Source organism: Ursus maritimus, unplaced genomic scaffold, assembly GCF_017311325.1.
Source record: "Ursus maritimus isolate PB19 unplaced genomic scaffold, ASM1731132v1 scaffold_14, whole genome shotgun sequence".
Taxonomy (NCBI): Eukaryota; Metazoa; Chordata; class Mammalia; order Carnivora; family Ursidae; genus Ursus; species Ursus maritimus.
The window spans coordinates 59,474,395-59,486,535 of NW_024423786.1; the positions used below are offsets into that span (position 1 = coordinate 59,474,395).

Below are 12,141 nucleotides of genomic sequence, written 5' to 3' on the forward strand. Positions count from 1 at the left end.
AGGGCCTCGCTCGCCATCTTGAAAGTGGCCTGTCGTCTCCTCTGTCCCGCACCCTTTGCAGAGGAATGAGGAGGCCTTGCGGGAGGGGAAAGGGAGGGGAGTCCCCAAGCTTCCCGGCTTCAGCGACGGTCTAAGGAAAGCCAGTAGCATGTCTGCGAGATGTCGAAGCGAAGAGAAGCCTGTTCAAGGATCCCAGTGCGACGCTGTGGGCGGGAGGACGAGGTGTGTGCTCTCCGCCTCGACTTTCTAACGCAGCAGAGGAAAGCCTTCCATGAGTCAGCGCTGTCACCCTTCGGAGGTGACGGGACCGGAGCCGCCACGGTGCCTGAAAAGTCACAATGTCGGCTGTATGGCTGGTGCAGACCCCGAAAGTGATGGGATCCACTCGGGGAGAGCGGGCAGGGAGTGCGAAAGGGGACAGAGGAAACATTAAGGCCCGAAACAGCTTTTATGATTTAACTCAGTATCCCGAAACTTCTCCACGAACGGTTCATAAAAGCGTCTCATCCTTTTCAACCGCACGCTGAAAGTCGGCGGGAGGCGGAGGCCTGTCCGCTCGAGGGGTCTGCGGGCCTGGGCGCCGCAGGTCTGACGGGAGCCCCTCGTCCCGGGCCGTCACTCCGCACAGTGGACGCTCTGGTGCCGGAGCAGGTGGGAGCTCCTGCTGAAGGTCTTCCGGCACTGCTGGCACGCATAGGGCTTCTCGCCGGTGTGGACCCGCCGGTGCAGGATCAGCTGGGAGTGCTGGCCGAAGGTTTTCTCGCACTCAGTGCATGCGTACGGCTTCTCGCCGGTGTGGGTCTTCCGGTGGAGAAGCAGCTCCGCGCTGTCCCAGAAGGTTCTTGCACACTCGTTGCACTGGTGAGGCTTCTCTCCGGTGTGAATCCTCTGGTGCACCGTGAGGTGGGAAGTCCGCCGGAAGGCCTTGCCGCACTCGAAGCACTCGTAGGGCTTCTCACCCGTGTGGATCCTCTCGTGCCTCAGAAGCTCCGAGTTCCCCCGGAAGGCCTTGCCGCACTCCTTGCACACGTAGGGCTTCTCGCCGGTGTGAATGCGAATGTGTCTGACGATCTCCGAGTTCTGGCCGAAGGTCTTCCCGCACTCGTTGCACTCGTAGGGCTTGTCGCCCGTGTGGATGCGCTGGTGGCGGATCAGCTCCGAGCTCTGGCCGAAGCCCTTCCCGCATTCGCTGCACAGATAGGGCTTCTCCCCGGTGTGGATCTTCTGGTGCCGGATGAGGCCCGAGCTGTGCTTGAAGGCCTTGCCGCACTCGCTGCACTCGTGGTACCGCTCCTCCGTGTGGATGCGCTGGTGCTGGATGAGCTGCGAGCTGACCCGGAAGGTCTTCCCGCACTCGTTGCACTCGTACGGCTTCTCCCCGGTGTGGATGCGCTGGTGCAGGATGAGCGCCGAGTTCTGGCTGAAGGCCTTGCCGCACTCCTCGCACTTGTAGGGCCGCTCCCCGGTGTGGATCCTGTGGTGGTGGGTGAGGTGCGAGCTCTGGATGAAGGCCTTGCCGCACTCGCGGCAGGCGAAGGGCTTCTCCCCGGCGTGGATCCTCAGATGTCTCCGCAGGCTGGAGTTGGTCCCAAATGTCTTCCCGCACTCCTTGCACTCGAAGGGCTTCTCCCCGCTGTGGACGCGCAGATGCTGGATCAAGTGTGAGTTCTGATTGAAGGCCTTGCCGCACTCCTTGCACGTGTGCGGCTTTTCTCCCACGGGGCTTCTCTGGGCTCCGTGGGATTCTGAGTGCTCCGCGGGGCTACGGCGGGGGGCAGCGCAGGTGCGGACGGCCGCTGCTGGGGGGCCGGCCGGAGGCGTGAGCGGGTGCGGGCCGGGCCTGCAGACGCGCGCGCTCCCGCCGCTCTCCCCAGGCTTGTCGGCTGACGGTGACCTCTTACGGACGATCAGCCCCGGTGCGAGGCCTCTCCCCCGAGGAGATACCTGCTTCTCGTCCACGGACACTCTCGCAGGCCTCTCTGCCGCGTCCTCTGTCCGGGCGCCTCTGAACTCCCGGCCCTGACACACCACCCTGGGAGGTTCCTCCCGCGTTGCCACACGTGGCTCGGCTTCTTCGGAAACTTCTTCCTTGGGGATTACCTCCGCGTGCTCAGTCCCCATCTCACAATCTGAAATGAGAGAGGGCAGGCGCGTGAAGCGGCTACAGCGCACGTGACGGACGCTTAAGCTAGGGAGTGTGAAGCCCTGGTGCGGTTCTGACCACACTCCGAAGCGGCCTTGGGGTCTGGCGAGAGGACGGATGCTGCCCGAGAAAGGGAGCTGGGGTGACGGTGGGCCCGCCAAACAGAGAGCGGACCCTGCCCGAGAAGCGCGACTCGGATGATCAGAGGGAGGGATGAAGGAGAGAGATGCTCACGAAAGCTCCAGTGAGCTGGGGCGGGACCTGGCCTGGCAAGGGACGCGGGCACAGAGGGCCCAGCACGGAAAGGCGGGGAGAAGGGGCAAAGATGACACACTGGTCACAAGAGCGAGGAAGCCTCCCTGGTACAGCCCCGCGGCGCTCCCCAGGACACAGGTCGGGGCGCCATGTCCGTCGGGCTGACCGTCCACAGGGTCCCACGGCTGAGCCAGAACCACAAGTCAGTCCTCTCGGCCTCCCTTCCATTTGGACGGAGTTGTTCTAGCTTCATTTTCTCCAGGTGGCCGGCGGACCGTATCGACACCTGCCCTCCCCTCCCCTGCTGATGGAAATGCCGCCCACACCACCGTCTGAAGCTGAGCGGGGGTCAGACTCTAGACCCCCTTTGGTTCTGCTGACCTGTCTGTTCCTGCCCCAGGACCAGAGCTTTGGCCCACCGTAGCTTTCCTGAAACCCTTACCACGTGAGAGAAAGTGTTCTCTCCGGCTTTTTCAAATACTTCCTGTCGATGCTCCTATTTCTCCAAATAAGTTTTTCATTCTGTAAAATGTCCAAACGCATCCTGATGTTTTTATATCCATCACGTCTCTGCACGTCTTTCCCCTTAGTGAGTTTTCTTCTGTTTTCTAACTGGTTATTCTTTTTACGTATAGCTACGTTAACTATTTTTAGGGACTGTTACAGAATTTTCTTAATACTTCTTTAGACCTTAATGCCTATACTTCTTTAAACTTCTAAAAGGCTGCGGCAGAAGTCTTAGTTGTTACCCGATATCCACTCGTCCACACCTCATTAGCCACAGAATAATGCATTTACTCCATGTAGCAAGGAACCTGGCCAGAGAAGTACATTCCTCAGCTTTCTCTGCGGCTGGGTTTGGCCACATGACAAACTCTGGCCGGGGAGACAGAAGAACGCAGGCGAAAGTGTGCGGGGCGTCTGGGAAGTCTCCTGAGGGGCGAGGGGACGCCTTTCTTCACTCTTTTCCACGCTGTGCTGGGGCGACAGGTGGCAGGCGGGTGCCATCCTGGACCATGAGCACAGCACCCTCCATACCCCACGACGGGGCCAGAGGTGGACAGAACCTGGGTCCCTAACAATCTGACAGAGCTGCCGTCCCAGCCCTGCAAGGCCTCCCTCTGGAATTCCTGTTTTTGTTTAAGATTTTATTTATTTATTTGACAGAGAGAGCAACACAACAGCGGGGAGAGGGAGAAGGAGACTCCCCACTGAGCAGGGAGCCTGATGTGGGGCTCTATCCCAGGACCCTGACGTCATGACCTGAGCCGAAGGCAGACGCTTCGCCGATGGAGCCACCCAGGCACCCCTGGACTTTTTTATCAAGACACAAACACACCTTTGCCTTAAGCCACTGTAGTTTTCTGTTTTGTTTTTAGGAAGCCAAACCTATTCCTAACTGGTACCATGGCCCTGGGGACCTAGCTATCCCTGTCACAGAAGTGGGGCCAATGCTAGGAGGCCCAGGGAGTAAGCAGCCTGGGGCGGGACGTGCGTGCACCAGACAATCTGAGGAAACCGACCCTCTGACAGTAAAAGGGGTCACTGTGTTAGGTGACTCTCAAGGGGGAACAGGCAGTGCTGGGCCTCTATCCTTAAGACACCGCAGAGTCGTGGAATGGCTTCTAAACCAAGGAGCGACACAGACCATGGTCAGGTGAGGGTTTCAGGCAGACGCACACTAACCGCCACTCCATGGATTAGGTAGAAAGCAGCAGGCCCGGACGCACAGGGGTCCGTGAGAAGGCAGAGGCAGGCCCCAAGCAGGGGCGTGAGCTCTGACCAGGGCAATGACAGCAGAGGGAGTGAAGAGGAGACAGCTGCAGAAATAGTTCAGGGGTCAAGTTCTGTAAGACTTGGCTGGAGCTGACGGGGCTGGATATGGGGTAAGAAGGAGAGTGGAGTCACGGATGATGCCGGATCACCCGGAACGTAATCACATGACCAGCAGTGCCAGGGGCCGGGGATATGAGAGCAGCAGCTCGTTCAGGAGGGAAGAGGACCCATCAACTCTGTTTGCACAAGAGAAGTTTTCAAGGCGTCCATACAGACTATCAAGGAATCAGCTAAAATGTCACAGTCTGAAGCTTACCCTGGCCAGGACCACAGACACAGCCTGGACAGGACTCAGCGCAGGTGGTAGGAGGACCATGTGACAGCCGCCGGAGACGGAGCACAGACGCCCAGAAAGCCAAAGCTAACGTGTAAGCTCTCCTGTTACCTTCCACCCTTCCCTCCAGACCTTCCCGCCTTTCTCCGCCCACTCTCCACGCTGTGGCAGACATCCACAAGACCTGGCCTCCAGCTGCAGCCCCTGGAGCCCCAGTGGGAGACCAGAAGGAGGGAGGAGTCAGGTCGGGGTACTTGTCCCCTTGGTTCCTTCCTGTGAGGCTGCCTTGGGCTGGCGGTGTCCTTCCACTAGAGGTCATTACTCCTCTCCCGAGTCTGTCCGACCCAGTCATCTCACGCCCTGGGCCCAGCAGCTTCTCCCGCCTCTGGCTTCCTCAGGCCGGGCTCCTCGACACCCCGCCCACACGTGGATCATTTGTACTTAACCTCTTTGCAAGGAAACCTCCCTCAATTACCCTAATTTGAGTGAACGGCTTCCTGTCTGGACCCTAATGACAGAGCGGTGGGAGGAGGAAGGGAAGCCTGCCAACAAGAGAAAGGACGGTTAGTGACCGAATCACCAGGGCCACGGCAGACAGAATGACACAGGGCCACCTGAAAATGCCTACGGGGACAGTCAGGTGGTCACAGGGGACCTGTGAGAACAGACCCGGTGGAACGGAAGTGGAGCCAGGTGCTGGCAGACAGATGAACAAATCTGCTTCTTCCAAACAGTCTCGATGAAAGGTCCAAGGATTTTCCCTGACGGGAGCACCCTGACCGTGTTTGGTGTTAGAAAGCAAGGTGCCGCCGGAGGAGAGGTTCGGAGGGAAGGAGAGACGGATTAGTGAGGAAATGAAGACCCTGACAGGCAGGAGAGCCTGAGAGCGGTGATTCCAGCACCACCCACCCCCACACACCTGGAAGGAGTCTGATCTCCCTGCGGGATCCCCAAGTCCTGGAAGGTCTGGTGCTCCCCTAAAATGACCCTCAATCTTCAACTCCCCCCCCCCACCAGCCTGAGCTCTGACTTCCCCACAGCATAAGGGCAGGCCCCCAGATTTCTCCTTTTTGGTGAAATTTTGCATATTACAGATGAGTCAGGACCCACTGCGGGGGACTTGGCTACGCTCCTCATCCGTGGTGCCGTCTGAGCTGGGAAGTACAGCCTTAAATACATGTCTCCCTAGCGTTCAGCCACGAACCAGTCCCGCAAGCTGCTACTTTTCGGTCCTTGTCTATCCCCACCCCTCTCTGGTCCCCTTCGCACCCGCTTCCCTCTCCAGCTTCCCACCACCCAAGGTCTCAGGAGGTCAGACGTCACAGAATCACATGGACAATCGCTTGTCCATGGTACAACAGGACGAGTGCTGTATCTGCCCCCAACTTCAAGACCTGGCTCAAAATTCAAATCCACAAAGTCTCCCCCAATGAAACACGACCTCCTCTGACCTTTCTTCCACTCTGCCTTCGGCCAGTGACACGGTATTGATGTCACTTGTGGAATAATATTGCGTCTCTCTTTCTGGCAGCCCCTCACGTGTATATCAGAGCCGATACCCACCAGGCTGACTTTCCCAGAGGCACAGACACACGCCAGACCTGACACTCACGGGGAAACAGTCCACTCCTCACAGCCTGGATCTGAATTTCCACCCAGAATATCCTACCTTTGTTTCTCACGTCTTCACTTTCCTAAACCTGAAACCGGCTGTTTCTGGACAGAGAGAAGATGGAGGTGCCAACTAGCAGGAGGGGGACGGCTCCTGGTCCTCCGTCTGGGGGGGGACGCAGACCTCTGCTGGGTCACCACAGCTCGGAACAGGGTCTTCACTTCTGCAAACCCAGATTTGATTTTTTCTTTTTTTTTTTTTTAAGATTTTATTTATTTATTCGACAGAGATAAAGACAGCCAGCGAGAGAGGGAACACAAGCAGGGGGAGTGGGAGAGGAAGAAGCAGGCTCATAGCGGAGGAGCCCGATGTGGGGCTCGATCCCATAATGCCAGGATCACGCCCTGAGCCGAAGGCAGACGCTCAACCGCTGTGCCACCCAGGCGCCCCCAGATTTGATTTTTTCAATGCACCCCAGGGGAGCACCCTCAGAAAGCCTCATCCACAAAATACTGACGCATAAACCAGATACCCGCCTAGTCATGGACAACGAGATCTAAAACTCTGAAAGGACCACACTGCCCAGACGAAAACCTACACAGGAAGCCACATAAAACCTGAGAATTGTGGCATAAGCTTGCGATCAGAGCAGGAAGATTGTTTGTTGCTAATGAAATGATTCTTAAATAACAATTCTTAGCCTGGAACAAGGCTGGACGTGCGAGAATCAACTGGAAAATGTGTAGAAACGAATTCCCAGGTCCCAGCTCAGGCCTCTGAGAATCGCCAGGGCCAGGGAGCGGCGTGTCTAACAAGTGCCCTGGGGGATCCCGATGCCCCAGCAGGTTTGTCCGGGGCGCTCAGCTCCACCGCGACGGCCGCACGGGTGAAGCAGCAGGATGACACACACAGCCCCGGCTCCCACTCTCACTTCTCTTCTCCTTTCCGACCCTCCCTCTGGGCTGCCCTCCCCGCCCCCACGCTTCTCAGAGCAGACAGAGCAGATAACAGCACCGCTGACCCGAGGTTCTTCGGGACTGAAAACTCACACCTCCCTACTCTCATCAGACCTTTCCTGCTAGGACCGGAGCAGTTTGCCCCCAGCTGCCTGAATCCGAGTTCACAGCAATCTCCTGGGACAGCAACGTCACTCAATCCTTCACACTTATCTGCCAAAAACTATGGTGTGATTTGTCATGAACAAGGATCAATCCGTCCACTGACAGTCTGATTAGGTCCTTTAAAAATGTTGAAAGCAAAGATTTCTGACTGGAGCTACAAAAGGCCGACAACCACTTACATACTCCACAGAAGCTCTGGGGTTGCACCAGAGGGACACGCAGTGGGAAAAACAGGCAGGGCACAGTGAGAGGCAGGAATCCCTCAGTAACGGAGGGCGAGAGCAAGGTGAAGGGGCAGGGAGGGACAGCTGCCGGCCAGGGGTCCACGGGGTCCACCGCAGGGCAGACACAGAGAATGGAGGGCAAGGGTGCGAACTGGCTTCCAGTCAGCAGTCCCTGTGCTCACAGATGTCACAGACCGTGTCTGTGCATACCCCCCGCGAACCACGGCACAGCCCTCCGGGCAGAGTGCAAGGTGAGCACCCAAGTTCACAGAAAAGGACAGAAGGAGCATTCTGTCCTCCACACAGCATGTGGACAAGGAGGCAGAGAGTCAGTGAGAGCGCGCTGGCATTCTGAAGCGGAGAGGAACGGGGTGCGCTTTCTACGTGCCGGACACTAAGCGATCACAGACGTTACCCTGGGAAACCCTCACAATCTCCCCAGGAGACAAGCATGCCGGAGAGCGTCAGTGTGAGGAGGAGCCGGCTGGCATCATTTCCCCACTCTCCCCACCCCAACGCAGCTGGGAATCTGGGGACATGGCGGTGGAAAAGGAGGGAGTGCGGGACTTGAGGATGTCAGCTGGGACACACCGGAGATGGGAGAGCAGGACAGGGAGGCAAATGGAGTGGGGGAAGGATGGGCGGCATGGGGCGACCAGATGGAGGTTACAGAAAGGGCGGGAAATGTGGTGAGCACAAGGAACCACGGGGCAGGGATCCCAGAACGTGGCCCAAGGTTTTATTCTGAAATGCCAAAATTCGTAATACACTCAAAATATCCTTTGCAACTATTTAAATTTATGATGAAACATTTTGGAAGTCGACTTACACATAGGTATGGGGATACAAAGCTTCTCAAATTATTTTGCGGAGCATTTCAGCAAAGAAGTGGGCAGTGGCCTTGCAGGCTCTGCAGGAGATCTGACCTCCCCTAAGAGCTCCAGGAGTGAGCCCCAGACAAAGCAAGACCACCTCCATTGCAAGTGTGTGTTCAGAACAGCAGGGACTGGTCCGGGAACGGACACGCCTTCACCTGGGCCAATGATACTCGGAGCAAGTTTGCTGGGAGCCTCCGGGAATAGTTCTCCCATCCTGACAGAAGCACAGGTAAAGACTTCTACACCTGGTTGCCATTTCATCCACCAGCTTGTGGATGACGTCAGAGAGAGCTAATAAATATCGAGGGACCTTGGAGCCACTAGATTCGGTCAGTCGGGAAAGCACTTTTCTTGCCTGGCTTCCAATTATGATAGCTTACACACTTGCACAGTTTTAAGCCAGCTTGAGTTGTATTATTTACAGACAAAAACGCATCTGAACAGATATCCTTTCACATAAGGTCTGAAAGGCCAGATCCTACCAAATACTCAGTGACCCGTACAAGGATCTCCTCCTCCCCAGGGTGTTCACTACACACAAGGAGGAGGCTCTCTCCTGGCGCTCTGAATGGCAGGTCACTCGCGTCTGCTTCTGTCCTCGAATTTATCATCATGTGGCTTCCTGTTCAGGGTCCCCCCAACGCCTACAGAATACAAACTTCTCAAGGCAGCTCACGATGCCTTCCTGGCCAGGTCCCTGCCCATTTCCCGGCCCACGCTCTCCACTGACGGCTGCAAGTTGCAGCCATGCCCAGGGAGGGTCCTGCAGTCCATACGCTGGCTGCTCTTTCCAGCGTCCTGGCCTTCGGGAACTGGTTATTCCCACTTCCTGGAATGCTACCGCCCACTCTCTGCGCTTCACAAACATCCACGGGGCTCGGGCACACACAGCCCCCTTCGTCTCCCGGCAGTCAGGCCAGTGTAGCCTCCGTCTATTCGCGCGCCCGCTTTCTCTGGCCCCCGCGCAAGGACGGCGCTCCGTGCACTCCGGTACTCCCCCCCTTGCCTGGCACATTCCGGGCACCTGACAAACACGGGTTAAGTGAGCCTGTCTAAACGCTTTATCTACACAACGAGTCTGCCGTGTCCTTGAGGACTAAGCGGGTATTTCATTCGTTTTCGGACCCGAGGAGCCTAGACCGGTGCCCGGCCCGCCGCGGCTGCCCGTCGCTGTTGGCGAACCCGGAGGACGGGTCATTGCAAGCGCTGTCTCCCTGCTCTGGCCGGTCCCCCCCGCGGTCCCCCCGCCGGGACGGCTCCATTACCTCCGCGCTCAGGGCGGGCTCCCGTCCGTAAGTCCCCCCCGGCAGCCAGGGTCCGGGGTGCCGCGCCGGGGCGCCGCCGACCGCGGGGCTCCGGCGGGCTGACACTGCCCGCCATCGCGCCCCCGCCGCCCGCTCGAGGCTGGGGTGTCCGGGAGACCAGGAGCGCCCCGCGCGGGGACGGCCCTCCCGGAGCAGGTGGGAAATGGAGGCAGGGTTGGGGGGGCGCAGCAAGTCCAAGGTCACACCACCGGCTCGGCGCGTCCGCTCGGCCGGCGGGCCGCAGCAACCTCGGAGCCCGGCCCCCGCCCCGCCGCGCCGCGCCGCGCCGGGGGGAGGTCTCACCGCGGCCGCTCGCTCCCGCTCGGCTCTCGCCGCGCTCCCCGCCGCCGAGCTCTCGGTCTCCCGGGCGGCGGCGGCCGCCGCTTCCACTTCCGGCGCGCTCAGCCAATCAGCGCGCGCCGCCCTCGGCGGAGGAACAGGTGGGCGGCCCTCCCTCCGCATCCGCGGCTGCCCCGGCCGGGCCCGCCACCCCCGCCACCCCCGCGCCGCCCTGCCGCCTCACCGCCCCACGCGGGGTCCGCTTCCCGGACAGGCCCCCGGCGCCGGGCGGCGCCCGCATCCCCCCGCGGGATCACCGACGAGCCGGGTCCTCCGGCCGGCCTAGAACGGCCCGGGGATGCACTTCCGCCGCGGGGTCGGCCGCTCTGCCCGCCGCTGTCGCTGCCCCTGCGTCCACCTGCGCCCGAGCAGGCGGCGGCAGCTTAGCCCTCGGCACCCCCTGTCCGCGCCCCTCAGGCCACCAGCGCCCTTCCCGGAGCGCAGGGGGTCCGGCGGGCGCGGACCCCTGCATCCTGAGAGCGGGGGATGCAGGGAGTGGGCTCGGAGGTCCGCAGGGGGGCTTGCTCGCGGGAGCGCCCCGGGGGGTAAGGTGCGGGGCAGCGGCTCCGGCGGCGGCGCCGCATCCTCCGCCAGCCTTCCGATCTCCTGCACGAGCGCGGCCGGCTCGCCCCAGCCCTTGGGCCGTCCGCCTGTTAGCGCCTGTGCCGGTCCTTAGGTCTTCTCGGTGTTCAGGTCTCCGTTCCCGGGTCACGTCGCGGAGGGGCTCTCTCGCGCCCAGCGAGGCCCCAGCCTGCAGCACTCCTCCCCAATACCGGTTCTCAGGAAAGGGCTGTGATTGGCCCCGTTCGGGTCTGGTGCTCGGCCTCAATGTATTCGTGGGGGGTGGAGGATCAACCCAGCCAGGGCCACCTGCCCGCCCCAGCCAGGGCCGCTCACCGCTGTCCTGTGGATGGGAGGGAGCGACTACTCTCAGAGGAGGCTACCGTTTTGCATCCAGTACCCACCCTGGTAGAAAGGAGAGCTTTCTCTTGACCCGCTCATTGGAATTAGGCCCAAGACCCTAGGGTCCAGCGCTTCTGACACCCACACCAACATCTTTCACCCCTTTGCCCTCCCATCTGCAGCTGCCCGAGAAGGATGTGGCCCCTGGACCAGCCGAAATGTCCGTCTTCCTTGCTTCGGCTGCTGACAGCTAGGGGGAAAATACTTTTGGAGAAGAACGCCAAGATCCCTGTGTTGTTTCTCCTTCCCAGAGGCCTTTCACAGCTGCCCAGAAATCACCTTCTGTTTCCTAGTCAGCTGGCGTACCATTTTCCACGACTGCCACTGCAACCTTCTTCCTTTTGCTCAAGCCTTTATCCAACCCATGATCCACCATCACAGTCATTGCCGGCAACAGTCATCCCAGGAAAGATGCCCAGACTACAAAGTTACCCTGCCTCGGGACCAAAGGTTGGGAGACATTTGGCTCCACTGACTTTTCCAGGTCACCTGCATTAAGGGGCATGTGTCTGGGGGCGCCTGGGTGACACATTGGGTAAGCGTCTGCCTTTGGCTCAGGGCGTGATCCCGGTGTTATGGGATCGAGCCCTACATCAGGCTCCTCCACTATGAGCCTGCTTCTTCCTCTCCCACTCCCCCTGCTTGTGTTCCCTGTCTCGCTGGCTGTCTCTCTCTCTGTCAAATAAATAAATAAAATCTTAAAAAAAAACTCTGGGGTTAGGGTTTAGCAATCTTGTTTTAACAGGCCCTTCAGGAGGCCTGATGCACACTAACGTTTCCGTGTCACTAGCCCAGATGTTGGCTGTGCTTCCTTCAATCAGCCCTTGCACGTGGGTTGGACAGAAAAAAGGATAGGTGGCATCTTCCCGGGTTGTCCCCTGCCCACCATCTGCTTTATTATACTAGCTAATTCAGGGGCCATCTGGAGCAACGGAAATTCACTGAGGGAAGGAGACCAAGGCAAATGGTCTGTTAATACCATCTCCATTTCCAGTGTGTATGAGGATGTGTATGCCTGGGTAGGGCTAGTGTTTCATGGTCTCCCGACGGGCTCAGGACTTGCACAGAATTTTTTAGAGATGAGGGGGAGCAGTTTTGCTCCTCTTGGAAAAATGGCAGGTAGGAACCTTGGCCACACTCTTGAATTCATGCAGGGACGGATACGAGGAAAATAGGAGACACCCTGGTCGTG

The 12,141-nt window shown here is 59.0% G+C and overlaps 1 protein-coding gene across 17 annotated transcripts in view; it reads right to left on the bottom strand.

Annotated features, from left to right (window-relative positions):
• ZFP3 (ZFP3 zinc finger protein) overlaps positions 1-10,055 on the bottom strand; it is a 98,797-nt gene extending 88,742 nt beyond the window's left edge. For 16 of the 17 annotated variants that reach the window (XR_005834712.1, XR_005834714.1, XR_005834713.1 and 13 more), the window contains exon 1: positions 9,951-10,055. Coding sequence is in view for 1 of the 17 variants with exons in the window: in XM_040629859.1 (XP_040485793.1) it covers positions 616-2,121 (1,506 nt within the window). In the remaining 16 variants the exon portion in view is untranslated. Of the gene's footprint in view, positions 1-6; positions 2,130-9,950 lie in introns of those variants that run through there. The other variant, XM_040629859.1, reaches the window with a different exon arrangement.
• Positions 10,056-12,141: the final 2,086 nt, after the last annotated feature.